Consider the following 26,264-nt stretch of genomic DNA (forward strand, 5'->3'; position numbering starts at 1 on the left):
TCACAGGAAGGCCATAAAGATCATAAAGGACAACAACCACCGAGCCACCGCCTGTTCACCCCGCTATCATCCAGAAGGCGAGGTCAGTACAGGTGCATCAAAGCAGGGACCGAGAGACTGAAAAACAGCTTCTATCTCAAGGCCATCAGACTGTTAAACAGCCACCACTGACATTGAGTGGCTGCTGCCAACATACTGACTCAACTCCAGCCACTTTAATAATGGGAATTGATGTAAAATATATCACTTGCCACTTTATACAATGCTACTTAATATAATGTTTACATACCCTACATTACTCATCTCATATGTATATGTATTTTCTGTACTCTATCATCTACTGCATCTTTATGTAATACATGTATCACTAGCCACTTTAAACTATGCCACTTTGTTTACATACCCTACATTACTCATCTCATATGTATATACTGTACTCGATACCATCTACTGCATCTTACCTATGCCGTTCTGTACCATCACTCATTCAAATATCTTTATGTACATATTCTTTATCCCTTTACACTTGTGTGTATAAAGTAGTAGTTTTGGAATTGTTAGTTAGATTACTCGTTGGTTATTACTGCATTGTCGGAACTAGAAGCACAAGCATTTCGCTACACTCGCATTAACATCTGCTAACCATGTGTATGTGACAAATAAATTTGATTTGATTTGAGATGGCCTACATGTAGAGAAACAGAGGGGCGCTGTTTCCCTCGCTCGGTTGCTTTCCCCTGTGATTCAGCCTCTAGCGAGTTGAAGGATAATGATGAAACACATTTAGAGACAAAAGATGTAAAAAAAAAAAAATGATTAATATATATTTATTTGTATTCATGGCATACATGAAAACACACCACTGGTTTTACCGGAGTTGTACAGCCTACCGAAATGGGGCGCAACTCACATCTAACTGCTGATTTGGGTTTTCAATCATTCAGATTTGATTTAGATTGTTCAGGTTCACCAAAATAAATAGTTTTGGTAGTTTTGCTTTAAACAGTCAGTGTATTTAGTCAACAGGTTCCTTTCATAAAGGACATCAATCATTTCACATTCATCGGTCGCAGCCGGAGAAGCTCTCCGTAACATTCCAAACAGTCTAAAACCTTAGCTTTCCAGACTGTGCAAAAATGACAAGTTCATCAGTGGGTGATTTCAGATTTGAAAAAAGTGAGGGGACAAATAACATACATTCTCCGCACCCCTAATCTGGTAAGAGGGGTGATAGATGCTCAGTCTGCCCAATGGCTCAGCTCAGGTACCTACACAGACCATTGACACACACACAACACATACGCACGCACACTAACAGAGGGCCACTCAGTTTAGAGAAGACAGGTCTAGCTTAATTCTAGCTTAATTTCAGACAGGTCTAGCTTAATTTCAGACAGGTCTAGCTTAATTTCAGACAGGTCTAGCTTAATTTCAGACAGGTCTAGCTCAGAGGCCCAGCTCCTGATCTCCCTTCAGCAGCGGATGTTCATTTAAAATGGAAAATGAATGTATTCATTCAACAACAACAAAACAGTTCATCAGAATCGCATCAATTCATTGCTCTAATCAAACCCGAATCACACCGAATCATTTCAAACTGAGACGTATCGTTCCTGTATCGGATGCCCATGCATTCTAGATGCATAAACAAATTGTTCATGAAAGGAGAGATGTACTTCCCTAAAATGCTTTGAGGCTGTATAGTGTCTGTTTGTAAACAGCGTAAATGTAAACAATGTGGAATAAAAACAAGCTTTTATGTTTGGGGTTCTCACGGGGTACGACAGTTGAACTCCGCTCATGAGGCATTTAGAAGTTATATTCTGCAAGAATACATTTGTAAATATTATTCATTTATACATCCGGAAATGGATGTAGCAACTAAGGATTCTAGCATCAAGATGGAGGGTCCATAAGTATCTAAAAGGACAAGTACCCCGTTTTGCCAAATGATCGGGCTTTAAAGAAAGAAAGTCCATGTTTTGATTATAATATACTGAATGGTTGGTGTAAATGATTAGGTTCGTGGTTAGAAATGGTTAGCAGAAACATTAGAAACACCGCGGGAGAGCCTCTACACTATGTGTAATGAACCCAGGAGGAGGTGGCGTTAGTACCACTGAACAGATCAACACAGGTATAGAAACACAGACCATTACATTTCCCACAGTCCTGGTTGGTTGGTAATGGATGTTTTAGGAGAGGTGTAATGATACACACACCCTATCATTAAGTGTGTGTGTGTGTGTGTGTGTGTGTGTGTGTGTGTGTGTGTGTGTGTGTGTGTGGGGGTGGATTCACCAAAGACCAAACAGAGACGTAAGAACATCCAAGTGTTGTTTAGACGTAAACACGGATGCCTGATGTCAACACTGGCCAGACGCAGAGAGGAAGGCATTGGCAGACGGAAGTGCTACCCAAACCTTCAACTAGGGGACCACCTGACAGTCGAAACACTGATCCAGCTAATCAAGGGCTTTGTGATGAGGTCATCAGTGTGTTTGTGCAGGGCTTGAACAAAAAGTGTGCGCTGTCTGGTGGACCTCTGCGACGGGGTTGAGGAGCAATGACACAGACCAGTCAAAATGGATCATCGTGACACACTCACGCCTCATCGCTGTCTGTCACTTCATTGTCACCTTGTCATTTCTTGTTACATCACCGTGGTGTGATTGGGTGTGTGTGGGGTGCAGGCTATTTGGGTGACTTTCAAAGCTCTTTGTTCCAGTTTCTCTGAACAGTAACCATGAGAACATCTCGAAGAGAGGAGGGGACGGGAGGGATGAGGAGAGGAGAGGACGGGAGGGAGGGATGAGGAGAGGAGAGGAGAGAGGGAGGGGACGGGAGGGAGGGATGAGGAGAGGACGGGAGGGATGAGGAGAGGAGGGGACGGGAGGGATGAGGAGAGGAGAGGATGGGAGGGAGGGATGAGGAGAGGACGGGAGGGATGAGGAGAGGAGAGGGACGGGAGGGATGAGGAGAGGGACGGGAGGGATGAGGAGAGGACGGGAGGGATGAGGAGAGGAGAGGACGGGAGGGATGAGGAGAGGAGGGGACGGGAGGGATGAGGAGAGGAGGGGACGGGAGGGAGGGATGAGGAGAGGACGGGAGGGCTGAGGAGAGGAGAGGAGAGGACGGGAGGGATGAGGAGAGGAGGGGACGGGAGGGATGAGGAGAGGAGAGGATGGGAGGGAGGGATGAGGAGAGGACGGGAGGGCTGAGGAGAGGAGAGGACGGGAGGGATGAGGAGAGGAGAGGGACGGGAGGGATGAGGAGAGGAGAGGACGGGAGGGATGAGGAGAGAAGAGGACGGGAGGGATGAGGAGAGGAGAGGACGGGAGGGATGAGGAGAGGAGGGGACGGGAGGGATGAGGAGAGGAGGGGACGGGAGGGATGAGGAGAGGAGGGGACGGGAGGGATGAGGAGAGGAGGGGACGGGAGGGATGAGGAGAGGAGAGGACGGGAGGGATGAGGAGAGGAGGGGACGGGAGATTGTGTGGCATTACTTAAAGATCATATCTGCATATAAACCAGCCCTGCTACACAACCAACCTATCTACAGTATTACTGATGCTCACTGTAACCGGTTCTCATACACACACACACACACACACACACACACACACACACACACAGAGTGCTAAACGGACCTGTATGACTGTGTGTCTGAGTGTGAGAATAACCAACAATGTGATGAGTGTGTCAATGACGTCACTTCAATCTCTCTTTCTCAATCTCTTGGTCTCTGTCACACACGCGCTAACCTCCTCTCTCCCTCCCCAGTATGTCGTTGCTGAACCATGACTGCAGGCCCAGCTGTGTGATGCTGTTTGAGGGGGAAACACTCCACCTCCGAGCCGCCAGGGACATGCGACCTGCTGAGGAGGTACGGTGTGTGTTTTTGGTCGACTTGAGGCAGGATGCAAATAAAAAAAACTGTGATCTCTCTCTCTCTCTCTCTCTCTCTCTCTCTCTCTCTCTCTCTCTCTCTCTCTCTCTCTCTCTCTCTCTCTCTCTCTCTCTCTCTCTCTCTCTCTCTCTCTCTCTCTCTCTCTCTCTCTCTCTCTCTCTCTCTCTCTCTCTCTCTCTCTCTCTCTCTCTCTCTCTCTACCTCTACCTCTACCTCTCTCTCTCTACCTCTCTCTCTCTCTCTCTCTCTCTCTCTACCTCTACCTCTACCTCTCTCTCTCTACCTCTCTCTCTACCTCTCTCTCTACCTCTACCTCTCTACATCTCTCTCTCTCTACCTCTCTACCTCTACCTCTCTCTCTCTCTCTACCTCTCTCTACCTCTTCCTCTCTACATCTCTCTCTCTACCTCTCTCTCTCTACCTCTCTCTCGCTCTCTCTCTCTCTCTACCTCTACCTAGTTGACTATTAGTTACATTGGTTCGTTGGCTCCATCCAGAGACAGACAGACTCAGCTAGAGGAGCAGTACCATTTCACCTGCCAGTGTCAACGATGCACCACTGCAGACATGGTAAGACTACAGCCACACACACAAACGCACTCGCTGTTCACTGTGTCAACATGGTCTCGGTGTGACCACTGAAGCCTGCCGTGTGTCTGTGTACCTGCGGCTTTCTCGTCTCCTCTCACTCTGTCGTCCCTTCTTATTTCCCCACTCTCCTCGCCCTCTCTTTCATGCTCTGCCTCTTCCCGCCCTCTCTCCCTCCACCTGTCTCTAAGTTCCCCGTCCTTATCAGGGGAAGAGGAAAAATAATACATCCACCACTTTCTACTTCAATACCGATCTCCATCCGTCTTATTCTCCCTTTCTCTCTCTCCTTATCTTTCAGGCTGTCAGTCGTCCACCACCCCTCTCCACCCCCCCCTTCTCCCCCTCTGCCCTCAACCTGTCAGCTCTGAGGCATGCTGTGGACTTGAACCAGCTTCTTATGACACAGAGTCAGTGCTCTCTAGACGTTTTAGATTGGCTGCTTTCAATTTTCACTCTGCTATTAATGAACATGTGATTAACCTGACATTTATTCAGCTCTCTCTCTCTCACACGTACACTCATGCGCGCGCACGCGCACACACACACACACACACACACACACACACACACACACAGCTCTCTCATAAACAGATAATGATCTAGTATCAACAGTATGTCAGTTGTAATTTCACGGCCTGTTCAGCTTTCTGCTCTGTAATTAACACATTCACTTTATCAGCATAATAAAGTGTTTGTGTGAATGTGAACATAAAGACATTTCTTTTCAGAAGAAAAATACCATTCTCACTCCAAGGAGCAGCAAGACATAGAGAAGTAGTCATTTCTTCCTCTCTGACCTATGTGAACTGGAAACCACATATCCTGAGGCTGCATTTATTGTAGCTGGGGATTTTAACAAGGCTAATCTGAAAACACGGCTCCCTAAATTTGATTAGCATATCGAATGCGCGACCCGGGCTGGAAAAATTCTGGATCATTGTTATTCTAATCAGAACAAGGCGACCGGAAATATGACTGAATACAAACAGTGTAGCTTTTCCCTCCACAGTTCAATGGCTCAGACATGACAGGTATGTGGCAGGGTCTACAGTTAATCACGGACTACAAAATGAAAACCAGCCCCGTCGTGGACCACGACGTCTTGCTCCCAGACAAACTAAACAACTTCTTTGCTCGCTTTGAGGACAATACAGTGCCACTGACACGGCCCGCTACCAAAACCTGCGGGCTCTCCTTCACCGCAGCCAACATGAGTAAAACATTTAAACGTGTTAACCCTCGCAAGGCTGCAGGCCCAGACGGCATCCCCAGCCGCGTCCTCAGAGCATGCGCCTACCAGCTGGCTGGTGTGTTTACAGACATATTCAATCAATCCCTATCCCAGTCTGCAGTTCTCAAATGCTTCAAGAGGGCCACCATTGTTCCTGTTCCCAAGAAAGCTAAGGTAACTGAGCTAAACGACTACCGCCCCGTGGCACTCACTTCCATCATCATGAAGTGCTTTGAGAGACTAGTCAAGGATCATATCACCTCCACCTTACCTGACACCCTAGACCCACTCCAATTTGCTTACCGCCCCAATAGGTCCACAGACGATGCAATCACAATCACACTGCACACTGCCCTATCAGATCTGGACAAGAGTAATACCTATGTAAGAATGCTGTTCTTCGACTACAGCTCAGCATTTAACACTATAGTTCCCTCCAAACTCGTCATTAAGCTCGAGGCCCTGGGTCTCGACCCCCCCTTTAGCAACTGGGTCCTGGACTTTCTAACAGGACGCCCCAAGGTGGTGAGGGTAGGAAACAACTTCTCCACCCCGCTGATCCTCAACACTGGGGCCCCACAAGGGTGCGTTCTCAGCCCTCTCCTGTACTCCCTGTTCACCCATGACTGTGTGGCCATGCACGCCTCCAACTCAATCATCAAGTTTGCAGATGACACTACAGTGGTAGGCTTGATTACCAACAACGACGAGACGGCCTACAGGGAGGAGGTGAGGTTCCTCAGAGTGTGGTGTCAGGAAAATAACCTCACACTCAACGTCAACAAAACAAAGGAGATGATCGTGGACTTCAGGAAACAGCAGAGGGAGCACCCCCCTATCCACATCAACGGGACAGTAGTGGAGAAGGTGGAAAGTTTGAACTTCCTCGACGGAAAACTGAAATGGTCCACCCACACAGACAGTGTGGTAAAGAAGGTGCAACAGCCTGGGGGCAAACTACCTGCCCTCCAAGACACCTAAACCACCCGATGTCACAGGAAGGCCAAAAAGATCGTCAAGGACAACAACCACCCGAGCCACTGCCTGGTCACCCCTCTATCATCCAGAAGGCGAGGTCAGTACAGGTGCATCAAAGCTGGGACCGAGAGACTGAAAAACAGCTTCTATCTCAAGGCCATCAGACTGTTAAACAGCCATCACTAACATTGAGTGGCTGCTGCCAACATACTGACTCTAATCTCTAGCCACTTTAATAATTAAAAATTGGATGTAATAAATGTATCACTAGTCACTTTAAACAATGCCACTTTATATAATGTTTACATACCCTACATTACGCATCTCATATGTATATACTGTACTCTATACCATCTACTGCATCTTGCCTATGCCGTTTGGCCATCGCTCATCCATATATTTATATGTAATATTCTTATTCATTCCTTTACACTTGTGTGTAAAAGGTAGTTGTTGTGAAATTGTTATATTACTTGTTATATATTACTGCATGGTCGGAACTAGAAGCACAAGCATTTCGCTACACTCACATTAACATCTGCTAACCATGTGTATGTGACAAATACATTTGATTTGATTTGATCTCACACACACACACACACACACACACACACACACACACACACTCACGCTCCCACCACCCGTGAAAGGCTGTAATTAAGAAGTATAATTTCATGCTCCAAGGCCATCTCCAGGCCACGGAGACTAGGCTGGGATGTGCAATGGAGTCGAGGTATTAAAACGATGGAAGTGAGGAGATGGAGAGAGCGAAAGAGGACAGGAAGCAGGCAGGGGGGAGAAGATTGAACAGTGTTTTCTATAATGAGCCCCGTTGAATCATACACAGGACCACCCATCTCATCATCTATCTCAGTGTAGCGAGTGAAGTGGAGCAGCTGTAGCAGGGCTTGAACCAGCAACACCAGACAGTGCATTACAGCCAGTCCTCTTGGTAGAAGCTGGTGTGAGGGATCAGAAGCATCTCCAGGGTATTCGTTGATGGATAGTGATTTGATTTGCTCAAGTTGTTTCTCTCGCTCATTTCTTCTCTACCTCCCCTCCCCTTCTCTCTTGATCTCTCTCTCTTGTTCTTTCTATCTCTCACCCTCTCCCCATTTTTCTATCAGAAAAAGCTTTTCAATCTACTGGAAAGTTGGCTTTTGAGATTGACTCGTATTGTCTTCCTCAGTCTTTGTAGTGTGTGTGTGTGTGTGTGCTAGCGTGAGTGTGTGTGTAGTGATGTGATGCCTAAGGCTTGCAGGCAGATCTCTTTGTGAGCTATTGTTCACCTGCACAGAGAAACACTAACAGTAGCCAACAGTGCTGTCACACACAGATTTATTGTAGGAGGCACAGAAAAAACAACGCCCCACTATAATACGTCTACACACACACACACACACACACACACGTACACCTTAAAAGCCTTGATTTGCATAATGTTTGGCTTCAGAAGCTGCCACTTGGCAGACACTGCAATTAACAACATTCAAGACACAAGGCATGATGGGATTTCTTCTGAGTCAACACCAATGTAATCTGTCCCCAAAGCCTGTCACACACATACATACACACACACTGACCAAAGCAGTAGAGAAACATACGTGTTGTCTCGGATCACATTCTCATGTCGCCAATTCCACTGACAGGCTGCAAACCACACACACACACGTGCGCTCACACACACACACACACACACACACACACACAAACGCACGCACAGCAGGACACCCACACTGCAGACATCATTATCAGCAACTTCCATTGTTCTTCCCTGAGAGAATGACAATCACCGGCATCCTCTTTCACTCTTTCTCCCTCTCTTTCACAACCTCTCCCCTCCTCTCGTCCCGTCTCCCTCACTTTCTCTCGCCTCTCTCCATCCCTGGTTCCTTCTCCCTACTTGTCTCTCCTCCCTATCTCTCTCTCTCTTTCTTTCTTTCTCTCCCTCCCTCTGTCTTTCCATGGTCAATAGTTCATTAGGTGTGTCTAGGGCTGTGGCGGTCATGACATTTTGTCAGCCGGTTATTGTCATGCAAAAGACCACCGGTCTCACGGTAATTGACCGTTAATTAACATCAACATGTTGAGCATCTCCAGGCCTCCGAGCATACAGACCACTGATGAACACCTACATTTAAAAAAAAAGTCTAATAAATCAATTTAATATACACCATCACAATAAATCAGAATAGGAGTTGGCCTACTGTATGTTATCTGGCTATTCTCCATAGTTCATTTAGCTGACAAGATATGCTTATAAGTCCCATGCCATTATTTTATATTATAGATTTTTATAGTAAGCAGAATATAATTGAACTTAGCTGAATAACATGGAAAGGATATTTTTCCCATTATGGAGCGAAGGCCCATATGAAATGGCATTATGGAGCGAAGGCCCATATGAAATGGCATTATGGAGCGAAGGCCCATATGAAATGGCATTATGGAGCGAAGGCCCATATGAAATGGCATTATGGAGCGAAGGCCCATATGAAATGGCATTATGGAGCGAAGGCCCATATGAAATGGCATTATGGAGCGAAGGCCCATATGAAATGGCATTATGGAGCGAAGGCCCATATGAAATGGCATTATGGAGCGAAGGCCCATATGGCATTATGGCATTGAAATGGCATTATGGAGCGAAGGCCCATACGAAATGGCATTATGGAGCGAAGGCCCATATGAAATGGCATTATGGAGCGAAGGCCCATATGAAATGGCATTATGGAGCGAAGGCCCATATGAAATGGCATTATGGAGCGAAGGCCCATATGAAATGGCATTATGGAGCGAAGGCCCATATGAAATGGCATTATGGAGCGAAGGCCCATATGAAATGGCATTATGGAGCGAAGGCCCATATGAAATGGCATTATGGAGCGAAGGCCCATATGAAATGGCATTATGGAGCGAAGGCCCATATGAAATGGCATTATGGAGCGAAGGCCCATATGAAATGGCATTATGGAGCGAAGGCCCATATGAAATGGCATTATGGAGCGAAGGCCCATATGAAATGGCATTATGGAGCGAAGGCCCATATGAAATGGCTAGGATGAGAGTAAAAGTGAGCAGCCTTTTGAAACAACATCTACAGCAGCCATGTTTTCCACTGTTTCAACCTGCTGTTCAACTAATAAGTGTTTGATGTGGTTTTTGTTGTATTTGCATTCATGTCAGAGTGGTTAGAGGGACAATAGAGCCCAGAGTACCAGGCCATTAGGACCAGATGGTAGTTAGCAAGTTGGGTACTACCAAAGTCCTGAGTACTTAAAAGGACATTTCCTGGGACACTACACATATACTGCGGTCATGACTGCCTGTGTGGCAGTAATATGGTCACCGCTACAGCCCTGGGTTTAACACCGGTCTCTGTGATATATATCACATTGGGGTTGAGGTTCACTAAACACTGGCAATTGTAACGGACTCAAACTAGTCAGAGGATCAACGCACATATGAGTTGTTGTGGTTTCTGTCTGTCGAACTAGACAAAGGAACAAGATCATTCTGGCAGCTCCCGCTCTTTCCGCATTCGTCTATGACACTTTCAGAAGACACACACAGCACTGGGTGATGAATATTGCAAAGCTGACACGCATCGATGTCAGTTCAAAAACAGGGACGCAGGCCTGGGGATTTTAGCTGTCGCCTCTGTTATCTTCTCTCTGTGTGTATGTCTGTTAACTGTTCAGTGTATGCTAGCAGGTACCCAGCACTACCTTCTCTGTGTGTGTATGTCTGTTAACTGTTCAGTGTATGCTAGCAGGTACCCAGCACTACCTTCTCTCTGTGTGTATGTCTGTTAACTGTTCAGTGTATGCTAGCAGGTACCCAGCACTACCTTCTCTGTGTGTGTGTGTATGTCTGTTAACTGTTCAGTGTATGCTAGCAGGTACCCAGCACTACCTTCTCTCTGTGTATGTCTGTTAACTGTTCAGTGTATGCTAGCAGGTACCCAGCACTACCTTCTCTCTGTGTGTATGTCTGTTAACTGTTCAGTGTATGCTAGCAGGTACCCAGCACTACCTTCTCTCTGTGTGTATGTCTGTTAACTGTTCAGTGTATGCTAGCAGGTACCCAGCACTACCTTCTCTCTGTGTGTATGTCTGTTAACTGTTCAGTGTATGCTAGCAGGTACCCAGCACTACCTTCTCTCTGTGTGTATGTCTGTTAACTGTTCAGTGTATGCTAGGGTACCCAGCACTACCTTCTCTCTGTGTGTATGTCTGTTAACTGTTCAGTGTATGCTAGCAGGTACCCAGCACTACCTTCTCTCTGTGTGTATGTCTGTTAACTGTTCAGTGTATGCTAGCAGGTACCCAGCACTACCTTCTCTCTGTGTGTATGTCTGTTAACTGTTCAGTGTATGCTAGCAGGTACCCAGCACTACCTTCTCTCTGTGTGTATGTCTGTTAACTGTTCAGTGTATGCTAGCAGGTACCCAGCACTACCTTCTCTCTGTGTGTATGTCTGTTAACTGTTCAGTGTATGCTAGCAGGTACCCAGCACTACCTTCTCTGTGTGTGTGTATGTCTGTTAACTGTTCAGTGTATGCTAGCAGGTACCCAGCACTACCTTCTCTCTGTGTGTATGTCTGTTAACTGTTCAGTGTATGCTAGCAGGTACCCAGCACTACCTTCTCTGTGTGTATGTCTGTTAACTGTTCAGTGTATGCTAGCAGGTACCCAGCACTACCTTCTCTGTGTGTGTGTGTCTGTTAACTGTTCAGTGTATGCTATGCACTACCTTCTCTGTGTGTATGTCTGTTAACTGTTCAGTGTACCCAGCACTACCTTCTCTGTGTGTATGTCTGTTAACTGTTCAGTGTATGCTAGCAGGTACCCAGCACTACCTTCTCTCTGTGTGTATGTCTGTTAACTGTTCAGTGTATGCTAGCAGGTACCCAGCACTACCTTCTCTCTGTGTGTATGTCTGTTAACTGTTCAGTGTATGCTGTTACAGTCTGTTAACTGTTCAGTGTATGCTAGCAGGTACCCAGCACTACCTTCTCTCTGTGTGTGTATGTCTGTTAACTGTTCAGTGTATGCTAGCAGGTACCCAGCACTACCTTCTCTCTGTGTGTATGTCTGTTAACTGTTCAGTGTATGCTAGCAGGTACCCAGCACTACCTTCTCTGTGTGTGTGTGTATGTCTGTTAACTGTTCAGTGTATGCTAGCAGGTACCCAGCACTACCTTCTCTCTGTGTGTATGTCTGTTAACTGTTCAGTGTATGCTAGCAGGTACCCAGCACTACCTTCTCTCTGTGTGTATGTCTGTTAACTGTTCAGTGTATGCTAGCAGGTACCCAGCACTACCTTCTCTCTGTGTGTATGTCTGTTAACTGTTCAGTGTATGCTAGCAGGTACCCAGCACTACCTTCTCTGTGTGTGTGTGTTCAGTGTATGCTATGTCTGTTAACTGTTCAGTGTATGCTAGCAGGTACCCAGCACTACCTTCTCTCTGTGTGTGTGTATGTCTGTTAACTGTTCAGTGTATGCTAGCAGGTACCCAGCACTACCTTCTCTCTGTGTGTATGTCTGTTAACTGTTCAGTGTATGCTAGCAGGTACCCAGCACTACCTTCTCTCTGTGTGTGTGTATGTCTGTTAACTGTTCAGTGTATGCTAGCAGGTACCCAGCACTACCTTCTCTCTGTGTGTGTGTATGTCTGTTAACTGTTCAGTGTATGCTAGCAGGTACCCAGCACTACCTTCTCTCTGTGTGTATGTCTGTTAACTGTTCAGTGTATGCTAGCAGGTACCCAGCACTACCTTCTCTGTGTGTGTGTATGTCTGTTAACTGTTCAGTGTATGCTAGCAGGTGTGTGTGTCTGTTAACTGTTCAGTGTATGCACCCAGCACTACCTTCTCTCTGTGTGTATGTCTGTTAACTGTTCAGTGTATGCTAGCAGGTACCCAGCACTACCTTCTCTGTGTGTGTGTGTCTGTTAACTGTTCAGTGTATGCTAGCAGGTACCCAGCACTACCTTCTCTCTGTGTGTGTATGTCTGTTAACTGTTCAGTGTATGCTAGCAGGTACCCAGCACTACCTTCTCTCTGTGTGTATGTCTGTTAACTGTTCAGTGTATGCTAGCAGGTACCCAGCAACTGTTCAGTGTATGCCTTCACTACCTTCTCTGTGTGTGTATGTCTGTTAACTGTTCAGTGTATGCTAGCAGGTACCCAGCACTACCTTCTCTCTGTGTGTATGTCTGTTAACTGTTCAGTGTATGCTAGCAGGTACCCAGCACTACCTTCTCTCTGTGTGTATGTCTGTTAACTGTTCAGTGTATGCTAGCAGGTACCCAGCACTACCTTCTCTCTGTGTGTATGTCTGTTAACTGTTCAGTGTATGCATGTCCTGTGTAACTGTTCAGTGTATGCTAGCAGGTACCCAGCACTACCTTCTCTCTGTGTGTATGTCTGTTAACTGTTCAGTGTATGCTAGCAGGTACCCAGCACTACCTTCTCTGTGTGTATGTCTGTTAACTGTTCAGTGTATGCTAGCAGGTACCCAGTTCAGTGTATGCTAGCAGGTACCCAGCACTACCTTCTCTGTGTGTGTATGTCTGTTAACTGTTCAGTGTATGCTAGCAGGTACCCAGCACTACCTTCTCTCTGTGTGTATGTCTGTTAACTGTTCAGTGTATGCTAGCAGGTACCCAGCACTACCTTCTCTCTGTGTGTGTGTCTGTTAACTGTTCAGTGTATGCTAGCAGGTACCCAGCACTACCTTCTCTCTGTGTGTATGTCTGTTAACTGTTCAGTGTATGCTAGCAGGTACCCAGCACTACCTTCTCTGTGTGTGTGTATGTCTGTTAACTGTTCAGTGTATGCTAGCAGGTACCCAGCACTACCTTCTCTCTGTGTGTCTGTCTGTTAACTGTTCAGTGTATGCTAGCAGGTACCCAGCACTACCTTCTCTCTGTGTGTGTGTGTATGTCTGTTAACTGTTCAGTGTATGCTAGCAGGTACCCAGCACTACCTTCTCTCTGTGTGTATGTCTGTTAACTGTTCAGTGTATGCTAGCAGGTACCCAGCACTACCTTCTCTCTGTGTGTATGTCTGTTAACTGTTCAGTGTATGCTAGCAGGTACCCAGCACTACCTTCTCTCTGTGTGTATGTCTGTTAACTGTTCAGTGTATGCTAGCAGGTACCCAGCACTACCTTCTCTCTGTGTGTATGTCTGTTAACTGTTCAGTGTATGCTAGCAGGTACTGTTCAGTGTATGCAGCACTACCTTCTCTGTGTGTGTGTGTATGTCTGTTAACTGTTCAGTGTATGCTAGCAGGTACCCAGCACTACCTTCTCTCTGTGTGTGTGTATGTCTGTTAACTGTTCAGTGTATGCTAGCAGGTACCCAGCACTACCTTCTCTCTGTGTGTATGTCTGTTAACTGTTCAGTGTATGCTAGCAGGTACCCAGCACTACCTTCTCTCTGTGTGTGTGTATGTCTGTTAACTGTTCAGTGTATGCTGTTAACTGTTCAGGTACCCAGCACTACCTTCTCTGTGTGTGTGTATGTCTGTTAACTGTTCAGTGTATGCTAGCAGGTACCCAGCACTACCTTCTCTCTGTGTGTATGTCTGTTAACTGTTCAGTGTATGCTAGCAGGTACCCAGCACTACCTTCTCTCTGTGTGTATGTCTGTTAACTGTTCAGTGTATGCTAGCAGGTACCCAGCACTACCTTCTCTCTGTGTGTATGTCTGTTAACTGTTCAGTGTATGCTAGCAGGTACCCAGCACTACCTTCTCTCTGTGTGTATGTCTGTTAACTGTTCAGTGTATGCTAGCAGGTACCCAGCACTACCTTCTCTGTGTGTGTGTGTATGTCTGTTAACTGTTCAGTGTATGCTAGCAGGTACCCAGCACTACCTTCTCTGTGTGTGTGTGTATGTCTGTTAACTGTTCAGTGTATGCTAGCAGGTACCCAGCACTACCTTCTCTGTGTGTGTGTGTATGTCTGTTAACTGTTCAGTGTATGCTAGCAGGTACCCAGCACTACCTTCTCTCTGTGTGTATGTCTGTTAACTGTTCAGTGTATGCTAGCAGGTACCCAGCACTACCTTCTCTCTGTGTGTGTATGTCTGTTAACTGTTCAGTGTATGCTAGCAGGTACCCAGCACTACCTTCTCTCTGTGTGTGTATGTCTGTTAACTGTTCAGTGTATGCTAGCAGGTACCCAGCACTACCTTCTCTCTGTGTGTATGTCTGTTAACTGTTCAGTGTATGCTAGCAGGTACCCAGCACTACCTTCTCTCTGTGTGTATGTCTGTTAACTGTTCAGTGTATGCTAGCAGGTACCCAGCACTACCTTCTCTCTCTCTGTGTATGTCTGTTAACTGTTCAGTGTATGCTAGCAGGTACCCAGCACTACCTTCTCTCTGTGTGTGTATGTCTGTTAACTGTTCAGTGTATGCTACCCAGCACTACCTTCTCTCTGGTACCTGTTCAGTGTATGCACTACACTTTCTCTCTGTGTGTATGTCTGTTAACTGTTCAGTGTATGCTAGCAGGTACCCAGCACTACCTTCTCTCTGTGTGTGTGTATGTCTGTTAACTGTTCAACTGTTCAGTGTATGCTAGCAGGTACCCAGCACTACCTCTCTGTTAACTGTTCAGTGTATGCTGCAGGTACCCAGCACTACCTTCTCTCTGTGTGTATGTCTGTTAACTGTTCAGTGTATGCTAGCAGGTACCCAGCACTACCTTCTCTCTGTGTGTATGTCTGTTAACTGTTCAGTGTATGCTAGCAGGTACCCAGCACTACCTTCTCTCTGTGTGTATGTCTGTTAACTGTTCAGTGTATGCTAGCAGGTACCCAGCACTACCTTCTCTCTGTGTGTATGTCTGTTAACTGTTCAGTGTATGCTAGCAGGTACCCAGCACTACCTTCTCTCTGTGTGTATGTCTGTTAACTGTTCAGTGTATGCTAGCAGGTACCCAGCACTACCTTCTCTCTGTGTGTGTATGTCTGTTAACTGTTCAGTGTATGCTAGCAGGTACCCAGCACTACCTTCTCTGTGTGTGTGTATGTCTGTTAACTGTTCAGTGTATGCTAGCAGGTACCCAGCACTACCTTCTCTCTGTGTGTGTGTATGTCTGTTAACTGTTCAGTGTATGCTAGCAGGTACCCAGCACTACCTTCTCTCTGTGTGTGTGTCTGTTAACTGTTCAGTGTATGCTAGCAGGTACCCAGCACTACCTTCTCTCTGTGTGTGTGTCTGTTAACTGTTCAGTGTATGCTAGCAGGTACCCAGTACTACCTTCTCTCTGTGTGTGTGTCTGTTAACTGTTCAGTGTATGCTAGCAGGTACCCAGCACTACCTTCTCTGTGTGTGTATGTCTGTTAACTGTTCAGTGTATGCTAGCAGGTACCCAGCACTACCTTCTCTGTGTGTGTGTCTGTTAACTGTTCAGTGTATGCTAGCAGGTACCCAGCACTACCTTCTCTCTGTGTGTATGTCTGTTAACTGTTCAGTGTATGCTAGCAGGTACCCAGCACTACCTTCTCTCTGTGTGTATGTCTGTTAACTGTTCAGTGTATGCTAGCAGGTACCCAGCACTACCTTCTCTCTGTGTGTATGTCTGTTAACTGTTCAGTGTATGCTAGCAGGTACCCAGCACTACCTTCTCTCTGTGTGTATGTCTGTTAACTGTTCAGTGTATGCTAGCAGGTACCCAGCACTACCTTCTCTCTGTGTGTGTGTCTGTTAACTGTTCAGTGTATGCTAGCAGGTACCCAGCACTACCTTCTCTCTGTGTGTGTGTCTGTTAACTGTTCAGTGTATGCTAGCAGGTACCCAGCACTACCTTCTCTGTGTGTGTATGTCTGTTAACTGTTCAGTGTATGCTAGCAGGTACCCAGCACTACCTTCTCTCTGTGTGTGTGTCTGTTAACTGTTCAGTGTATGCTAGCAGGTACCCAGCACTACCTTCTCTCTGTGTGTATGTCTGTTAACTGTTCAGTGTATGCTAGCAGGTACCCAGCACTACCTTCTCTCTGTGTGTATGTCTGTTAACTGTTCAGTGTATGCTAGCAGGTACCCAGCACTACCTTCTCTCTGTGTGTATGTCTGTTAACTGTTCAGTGTATGCTAGCAGGTACCCAGCACTACCTTCTCTCTGTGTGTTTGCAGCCCGGCTCTAGTTTGGTAACATTTTTACAATACATCATTACTTCAGTAAAATGAGTCCCATGCAGGACTGTTGCGACCATATTACCGCGACCCTGGCAGTCATGAGTCAGGACCGCAGTCAAATTCTACATGACCATTGAGTCAAGCTGATCCTGTCTCATGCACTCCTGCCATGTGTAAGTAGTACAAAACTCGCTACCGGTTATCAGGTGTCAGGGCTCTATTGTCCCTCTATGAATGCAAAGGAAATCATCAAAACGGTTTGCGTTTTTAAAACTCACTTCACTATGATGGAGCAATTGGAAGAAAGAAGAAACAGTTTGAAAACTGAGTGGAAAACGTGTCATTGAGGATGCTGTTTCAAAGCCTTAACACAGCGAAATGGGCAGCGCTTTCTAAGTTGATGAATAATTCAAAACAGCCATATGCATATTAGGGCTTATGCATAAACATAGGCCTATATATGAACCCAAAACCAAAAGAAAACCTGAATTAAATTAATGATTGTGCTGTTATACAATGCGTAGCCTACCGCATATTACACACAGCTGAAAGACATAAAAAAAATATACAGATTTAATGTCTTGGGTACATAATTGCTCTAGCCTAAATTAAAGATTCAGATTTAGCCTACAAGTATAGTGAATTTGTATTTGGTTGTCATAATTCATAGGCCGACATACTGTATTGACCTTTTATCTACAGAATATCTCACCCCTGTGCGTTTCCGTCTCCCCCCTCTCCTACATTCCTTTCTCAAGCGCGCAGATGGGCTGTCAACAGTTTAATGAAATATGTTTCATTGTGATGTTCCCGAACAGATTTCACTTGGTTTCCCAATAATGAAGCACTGGGTAGCTGCAGGAACAGGGTTGGAGAGCTCATGGCATACAGAGTTTGGGCGTAAGGTTGCACAGCGAGAGGTTGCATGCTCCTCAAACAGTGGTTGACGCATGGAGTGAAATAACCTGAGTAGCCTACGTAAGTAGGAAATGAACCAGTGAGGAAGTGGCCTATAGGAGTGCATACAGATAACGTGTATATTTTTTCCCATGCTTCTGTTCCTGCCCATTTGACAATGGACCTATCTAAATCTAAACCAATGTTACATATTAGTAAAGAAAATGTCATTTGCCTATAGTCCGATGGGTGAAAATATGATCACTTGATGAGAGAACAGGGTGTGTAGCCCGACGCAAGGAACCTAGTTCCAGATTTTTTTTTTGTGCCTTTGTCAAATCATCAGTAGCCTATAGTGGCATCATGCAGCCCATGTATGTTTTGATTTCTAAGGCATTCTAAGGTGTGTATTATTCACAACTTGCCAAATGACTTTAAATCGAGTATAGGACCTGTTTCAAATGGTCACTTTTACACTCAACATAGCCATACAGTAGGCCAACTCATATTCTGTTCTTCTGAAATAGATTTTCTTCAAATCATAATATTTCTTTAGACCTGCCTAAAATAAATCCTGGATTTCCTGGATAAATCCTGGATATTATGAAACTTACATTTAAAAAAATGTTATATAATGTTATATATATTTTAAAATATGTTATATAGGCGCCCATCAGCGGCTTGTATACGTGGAGACCTGGAGATGCTGAACGTGATTAATTAAACATTTCATGACCGCCAGTGCCCCATTCCCAAATACCAAAACCTTCTCAATATTTGGTCCAACTGAGACTGTAGTGTTAGTCTGCCTCAGCCATCAGCCCCATGACGTAGGGAGTCACCCCCATACCATGGGAAGAGCTCTAAAACTCAGATGATCATTTAATATGAAGCTGCTCCACGGTGTCCGGTTCTGACTGTGGCTGTCAGTGTCTGTTATTGTCCTCTTTACACTAGCAGGCCTAGAGCAACTTTAAACACACCACACACACCCACACACACAGATTGCTTGGGTTCGCCGTGACCACAGATAGTCAGTCAGTATTGTGGTTCTGGTTCTTTGACACCTTGCTGACAGCCTCGAGTTTGAGAAAGAAGTAGAGAGTGGGAAGGATAGAGGGAGAGAGAGACAGGGAAGATGGAGAGAAATAGGCGAAGATGCGTTCTGCCTGCAGTGTATGGTGGTGATGACAAGCTGCCGTGAGCTCTCAGCCAAACATGGGCTCCAAGTTAACATACAGCCAGTGTTTTCCATTAGTCCACAATTGTTTGCAGAGTTGTTTTGCATTTTCAGTTGTCCTTGAAGACCCATTTGACCACATAAAAATAAAAATGTTACTAAGTCTGTCAACCTTGAGTGCCACAGGGGACTGCTATCTGGACATTCTTAAATAGTAGTAAATAGTTTATAGTAATAGATTATATATAGTCGAAAGTTCTGAAGAAGCACGCTGAGTACCACAATGATAGTGTTTTGATCATGTTTATGTTTATAAGACATTTATAAGCAGCTAGCCTTTCGTCATCGTCTCCAATTTAAGCCCTATAGAAAGTGTGTGTGCCCTCAGGCCTGGAGGGAAGAAAAAGTCATTCCGATACCCAAGAATAGTAAAGCCCCCTTTACTGGCTCAAATAGCAAACCAATCAGCCTGGTAACAACCATTAGTAAATTTCTGGGAAAAAATTGTGTTTGACCAGATACAATGCTATTTTACAGTAAACAAATGATCAATAGACTTTCAGCATGCTTATAGGGAAGGACATTCAACAAGCACAGCACTTACACAAATTACTAATGATTGAGAGAAATTGATTTAAGAATGGGTGTTTTGTTAGACTTCAGTGCGGCTTTTGACATTTTCGATCGTAGTCTGCTACTGGAAAAATGTATGTGTTATGGCTTTATACCCCGTGATATATTGAAGATAAAGAGTAAAGATAACAGAACACAGAGGGTGTTCTTTAATGGAAGCCTTTCCAACAAAGTCCAGGTAGAATCAGGAATTCCTCAGGGAAGCTGTTTAGGCCCCTTACTTTTTAAAATCTTTACTAACGACTTGCCACTGGTTTTGAGTAAAGCCAGTGTGTCTATGTATGCGGATGACTCAACACTATACACAGCTACTACAGCAACTGACATGACTACAACACTTAACAAAGAGCTGCAGGTAGTTTCGGTATGGTGGCAAGGAATAAGTTAGTCCTAAATATTTCTAAAACTAAAAGCATTGTATTTGGGACAAATCATTCACTAAACCCTAAACCTCAACTACATCTCGTAATGAATAATGTGGACATTGAGCAAGTTGAGGTGACTAAACCACCAACTACCAGTTACCATGGATTGTAAACTGTCATGGTCAAAACATGTTGATGGGGAGAACTGCTCTGCCATCTAAACAACACTACCAACAAGGCAGGTCCTACTGGCCTAGTTTTGTCGCACCTTGACTACTGTTCAGTAGTTTGGTCAGGTGCCACAAAGAGGGACTTGGGAAAATTGCAGTTGGTTCAGAACAGGGCCCTTAAAAGTACACAGAGAGCTAACATTAATGATATGCGTTTCAATCTCTCATGGCTCAAAGTGGAAGAGAGATTGTCATCACTGCTTATTTTTGTAAGTATTGACAAGCTGAATGTAACGAGCTGTCTGTGTAAACTAATAACCCACAGCATTGTACACCCATGCATACCCCACAAGAAATGCCACCAGCGGTCTCTTCACAATCCCCAAGTCCAGAATAGGAGGCGCACAGTACTACATAGAGCCATGACTACATGGAACTATATTCCACATCAGGTAACTGATGCAGCAGTAGAATCAGATTGAAAAAACAGGTAGAAATACACCTTATGGAACAGCAGGGACTGTGAAGAGACACAAAAGTACAGACACACGCATACATTGTAATATTGTAGTATGGTTGTATTATACGTTTTGTATTGTGGAGATGTAGTGGTGTAATAATGTTTTATAATGTACTGTTTTATCTTTTGTTTTATATGTAATGTAAGTGTTTTAATGTGTTTGGACCCCAGGAAGACTAGCTGCTGCCCTGGGGATCCCTAATAAATACAAATACAAACACTTACTGTCTCATGATGCTAATAGCATGTACTGTAACTATATGGTCCCTGACCCTCTCTCTTCCTCTCTCCATGGCCAGGACCCTATGATGCTGTGTGGGGAGGAGGAGGCCTGGACCCCCCTGAGAGAAGCCATCCCCAGGTTGGAGAACCTACAGACACATGGTGGTATCCTTTACACAAGAATCACCCATGACCAATATATCACAATGTTAAAATGTATGATTAAACAAATATGCGCTCGCACACACACACAGACGCGTACACACACACACCACATCTCATCTGTCCATTTTATGCTCTCTATATTAGTCCAGTCTTATCTCTGTCACTCTAGTGCTCTTTCTCTCTTTCTCCCTCTCCTCCTGCTCTCTCTTTCTCCCTCTCCTCCCGCTCTCTCTTTCTCCCCCCGCACTCTCTTTCTCCCTTTCCTCCCTCTCTCTCTTTCTTCCTCTCCTCCGGCACTCTCTTTCTCCCTCTCCTCCCGCTCTCTCTTTCTCCCCCTCTCTTTCTCCCTCTCTCTCTCTTTCTCCCTCTCCTCCCTCTCTCTCTTTCTTTCTCCTCCTCTCTTTCTCCCTCTCCTCTCTTCTTTCTCCCTCTCCTCCCGCCTCTCTTTTCTCCCTCTCCTCCCGCTCTCTCTTTCTCCCTCTCCCTCTCCCTCTCCTCTCTCTCTTTCTCCCTCTCCTCCCGCTCTCTCTTTCTCCCTCTCCTCCTCTCTTTCTCTCTCTCTTTCTCTCCTCTCCTCCCGCTCTCTCTTTCTCCCTCTCCTCCCTCTCTCTCTTTCTCCCTCTCCTCCCGCTCTCTCTTTCTCCCTCTCCTCCCTCTCTCTCTTTCTCCCTCTCCTCCCGCTCTCTCTTTCTCCCTCTCCTCCCGCTCTCTCTTTCTCCCTCTCCTCCCGCTCTCTCTTTCTCCCTCTCCTCCCGCTCTCTCTTTCTCCCTCTCCTCCCGCTCTCTCTTTCTCCCTCTCTCCCGCTCTCTCTTTCTCTCTCTCCTCCCGCTCTCTCTTTCTCCCTCTCCTCCGCTCTCTCTTTCTCCTCTCCTCCCGCTCTCTCCTCCGCTTTTCTCCCTCTCTCCCCTCTCTCTCTTTCTCCCTCTCCCCTCTCCTCCCGCTTCTCTCTCTCTCCCATCTCTCTTTCCCTCCTCCTGCTCTCTCTTTCTCCCTCTCCCCCCTTCTCCTCCCTTTCTCCCTCTCTCTTTCCCTCTCTCTTTCTCCTCCCGCTCTCTTTCTCTCTCTCCCGCTCTCTCTTTCTCCCTCTCCTCCCGCTCTCTCTTTCTCTCTCCCCGCTCTCTCTTTCTCTCCCTCTCTCCCGCTCTCTCTTTCTCTCTCTCCCCGCTCTCTCTTTCTCTCTCTCTCCCCTCTCTCTTTCTCCCTCTCTCTTTCTCCCTCCCCGCTCTCTCTTCTCCTCTCTCCTCCCCCTCTCTCTTTCTCTCTCCCTCTCTTCCCGCTCTCTCTTTCTCTCTCCTCCTCTCTTTCTCCGCTCTCTCTTTCTCCCTCTCCTCCCGCTCTCTCTTTCTCCCTCTCCTCCCTGCTCTCTCTTTCTCCCTCTCCTGCTCTCTTTCTCCCTCTCCTCCCGCTCTCTCTTTCTCCCTCTCTCCCCTCTCTCTTTCTTCCTCTCCTCTCTTTCTCCTCTCTCTCTCTCTTTCTCTCTCTCCTCCCGCTCTCTCTTTCTCCCTCTCTCCCGCTCTCTCTTTCTCCCTCTCCTCCCACTCTTCTTTCTCCCTCTCCTCCCGCTCTCTCTTTCTCCCTCTCCTCCCCGCTCTCTCTTTCTCCCTCTCTCCCGCTCTCCTTTCTCCTCTCCTCCCGCTCTCTCTTTCTCCCTCTCCTCCGCTTCTCTTTCTCCCTCTCTCTCTCTTTCTCCCTCTCCTCCCGCTCTCTCTTTCTCCCTCTCCTCCCGCTCTCTCTTTCTCCCTCTCCTCCCCGCTCTCTCTTTCTCCCTCTCCTCCCGCTCTCTTTTCTCCCTAATCCTCCCGCTCTCTCTTTCTCCCTCTCCTCCCGCTCTCTCTTTCTCCCTCTCCTCCCGCTCTCTCTTTCTCTCTTTCTCCTCTCCTCCGCTCTCTCTTTCTCCCTCTCCTCCGCTCTTTTTCTCCCTCTCCTCCCGCTTCTCCCTCAAATCCTCCCGCTCTCTCTCTTTCTCCTCCTCTCTTTCTCCTCCCGCTCTCTCTTTCTCCCTCTCCCTCCCCTCCTCCCGCTCTCTCTTTCTCCCTCTCCTCCCGCTCCTCTCTTCTCTCCCTCTCCTCTCTCTCCCTCTCTTCCTCTTTCTCCTCTCCTCCCGCTCTCTCTTTCTCCTCTCCTCCCGCTCTCTCTTTCTCCCTCTCCTCCCGCTCTCTCTTTCTCCTCCTCTCTCTTTCTCCCTCTCCTCCTCTCTCTTTCTCCCTCTCCTGCTCTCTCTTTCTCCCTCTCCTCCCGCTCTCTCTCCCTCTCCTCCCGCTCTCTCTTTCTCCCTCTCCTCCCCCGCTCTCTCTTTCTCCCTCTCTCCTCCCTTTCTCCCTCTCTCCCGCTCTCTCTTTCTCCCTCTCCTCCCGCTCTCTCTTTCTCCCTCTCCTCCCGCTCTCTCTTTCTCCCTCTTTTGAAACCTCCCGCTCTCTCTTTCTCCCTCTCTCCCGCTCTTTCTCCTACTCTCTCTCCCTCTCTCTTTCCCTCCTCCCGCTCTCTCTTTCTCCCTCTCCTTCCTTTCTCCCTCTCTACCTGCTCCTTTCTCTCTCCCCGCTCTCTCTCTTCTCCCTCTTTCTCCCTCTCCCCCGCTCTCTCTTTCTCCCTCTCCTCCCGCTCTCTTTTTCTCTCTCCTTTCTCCCTCCCTCCCGCTCTTTCTCTTTCTCCCTCTCTCTCCCCTCTCTCTTTCTTTCTCCCTCTCCTCCCCCCTCTCTTTCTCCCTCTCCTCATGCTCTCTTTCTCCCTCTCCTCCCTCTCTCTTTCTCCCTCTCCTCCCGCTCTCTTTTCTCCCTCTCCTCCCGCTCTCTCTTTCTCCCTCTCCTCCCGCTCTCTCTTTCTCCCTCTCCTCCCGCTCTCTCTTTCTCCCTCTCCTCCCTCCTCCGCTCTCTCTTTCTCCCTCTCCTCCGCTCTCTCTTTCTCCCTCTCCTCCCGCTCTCTCTTTCTCCCTCTCCTCCCGCTCTCTCTTTCTCCCTCTCCTCCCGCTCTCTCTTTCTCCCTCTCCTCCCATCCCTCTCTTTTCTCCCTCTCCTGCTCTCTCTTTCTCCCTCTCCTCCCGCTCTTTCTCTCTCCTCCCGCTCTCTCTTTCTCCCTCTCCTCCCGCTCTCTCTTTCTCCCTCTCCTCCCGCTCTCTTTTCTCCCTCTCCTCCCGCTCTCTCTTTCTCCCTCTCCTCCCGCTCTCTCTTTCTCCCCCTCCTCCCGCTCTCTCTTTCTCCCTCTCCTCCCGCTCTCTTTCTCCCTCTCCTCCCTCTCTCTTTCTCCCTCTCCTCCCGCTCTCTCTTTCTCCCTCTCCTCCTCTCTTTCTCTCTCTTTCTCCCTCTCCTCCCGCTCTCTCTTTCTCCCTCTCCTCCCGCTCTCTCTCTTTCTCCCTCTCCTCCCGCTCTCTCTTTCTCCCTCTCCTCCCGCTCTCTCTTTCTTCTCCTCCTCTCTTTCTCTCTCTTCTCCCTTCTCCTCCCTCTCTCTTTCTCCCTCTCCTCCCGCTCTCTCTTTCTCTCTCTACCTCTCCTTTCTCCCTCTCCTCTCTCTTTCTCTCCCCTCTCTCTTTCTCCCTCTCCTCATGCTCTCTCTTTCTCCCTCTCCTCCCGCTCTCTCTTTCTCCCTCTCCTCCCTCTCTCTTTCTCCTCTCCCTCTCCTCCCGCTCTCTCTTTCTCCCTCTCTCCCCCGCTCTCTCTTTCTCCCTCTCCTCCCTCCTCTCTCTTCTCCCTCTCCTCCTCCCGCTCTCTCTTTCTCCCTCTTCCTCTCTCTCTTTCTCCTCTCCCACTCTCTTTCTCCCTCTCCTCCCGCTCTCTCTTTCTCCCTCTCCTCCCGCTCTCTTTCTCCCTCTCCTCCCGCTCTCTCTTTCTCCCTCTCCTCCCTCTCTCTCTTTCTCCCTCTCCTCCCGCTCTCTCTTTCTCCTCCTCCCGCTCTCTCTTTCTTCTCTCCCGCTCTCTCTTTCTCTCTCCTCCCGCTCTCTCTTTCTCCCTCTCCTCCCGCTCTCTCTTTCTCCCTCTCCTCCCTCTCTCTCTCTTTTCTCCCTCTCCTCCCTCTCTCTTTCTCCCTCTCCTCCCGCTCTCTCTTTCTCCCTCTCCTCCCGCTCTCTCTTTCTCCCTCTCCTCCCGCTCTCTCTTTCTCCCTCTCCTCCCGCTCTCTCTTTCTCCCTCTCTCCCGCTCTCTCTTTCTCCCTCTCTCCTCCCGCTCTCTCTTTCTCCCTCTCCCCGCTCTCTCTTTCTCCCTCTCCCGCTCTCTCTTTCTCCCTCTCCTCCCGCTCTCTCTTTCTCCCTCTCTCCTCTCTCTTTCTCTCTCTCCCCGCTCTCTCTTTCTCCTCTCTCTTTCTCCCTCTCCTCCCATGCTCTCTCTTTCTCCCTCTCCTCCTCTCTCTTTCTCCCTCTCCTCCCGCTCTCTCTTTCTCCCTCTCCTCCCGCTCTCTCTTTCTCCCTCTCCTCCCGCTCTCTCTTTCTCCCTCTCCTCCCTCTCTCTTTCTCTCTTTCTCTTTTCTCCTCCTCCCGCTCTCTCTTTCTCCCTCTCTCCCCGCTCTCTCTTTCTCCCTCCCTCCCGCTCTCTCTTTCTCCCTCTCCTCCCGCTCTCTCTTTCTCCCTCTCCTCCTCTCTCTCTTTCTCCCTCTCCTCCCGCTCTCTCTTTCTCCCTCTCCTCCCGCTCTCTCTTTCTCCCTCTCCTCCCTCTCTCTTTCTCCCTCTCCTCCCGCTCTCTCTTTCTCCCTCTCCTCCCCGCTCTCTCTTTCTCCCTCTCCTCCCTCTCTTTCTCCCTCTCCTCCTGCTCTCTCTTTCTCCCTCTCCTCCCTCTCTCTTTCTCCCTCTCCTCCCGCTCTCTCTTTCTCCCTCTCCCGCTCTCTCTTTCTCCCTCTCCTCCCGCTCTCTCTTTCTCCCTCTCCTCCCGCTCTCTCTTTCTCCCTCTCCTCCCGCTCTCTCTTTCTCCCTCTCCTCCCGCTCTCTCTTTCTCCTCTCCCTCGCTCTCTCTTTCTCCCTCTCCCCGCTCTCTTTCTCCCTCTCCTCCCGCTCTCTCTTTCTCCTCCTCCCGCTCTCTCTTTCTCCCTCTCCCGCTCTCTCTTTCTCCCTCTACCCCGCTCTCTCTTTCTCTCTCTCCTCCGCTCTCTCTTTCTCTCTCCTCCCGCTCTCTCTTTCTCTTCTCCCCCGCTCTCTCTTTCTCCCTCTCTCCCTTCTCTCTCTCCTCTCCTCTCCTTTCTCTCTCTCTTCTCCCTCTCCTCCCTCTCTCTCTTCCTTTCTCCCCTCTCCCGCTCTCTCTTTCTCCCTCTCCTCCGCTCTCTCTTTCTCCTC

The 26,264-nt window shown here is 47.6% G+C and overlaps 1 protein-coding gene across 1 annotated transcript in view; it reads left to right on the plus strand.

Moving 5' to 3' along the window:
- The window catches only part of smyd3 (SET and MYND domain containing 3), a 205,245-nt gene that overhangs the window by 135,263 nt on the left and 43,718 nt on the right, over positions 1-26,264 (plus strand). Inside the window, exons 7-9 of the mRNA XM_042325504.1 lie at positions 3,784-3,886; positions 4,370-4,480; positions 20,927-21,014. Of these exons, the coding sequence (XP_042181438.1) occupies positions 3,784-3,886; positions 4,370-4,480; positions 20,927-21,014 (302 nt within the window). The remainder of the gene's footprint in view (positions 1-3,783; positions 3,887-4,369; positions 4,481-20,926; positions 21,015-26,264) is intronic.

This window comes from Oncorhynchus tshawytscha, linkage group LG08 (assembly GCF_018296145.1).
Source record: "Oncorhynchus tshawytscha isolate Ot180627B linkage group LG08, Otsh_v2.0, whole genome shotgun sequence".
Lineage (NCBI taxonomy): Eukaryota > Metazoa > Chordata > Actinopteri > Salmoniformes > Salmonidae > Oncorhynchus > Oncorhynchus tshawytscha.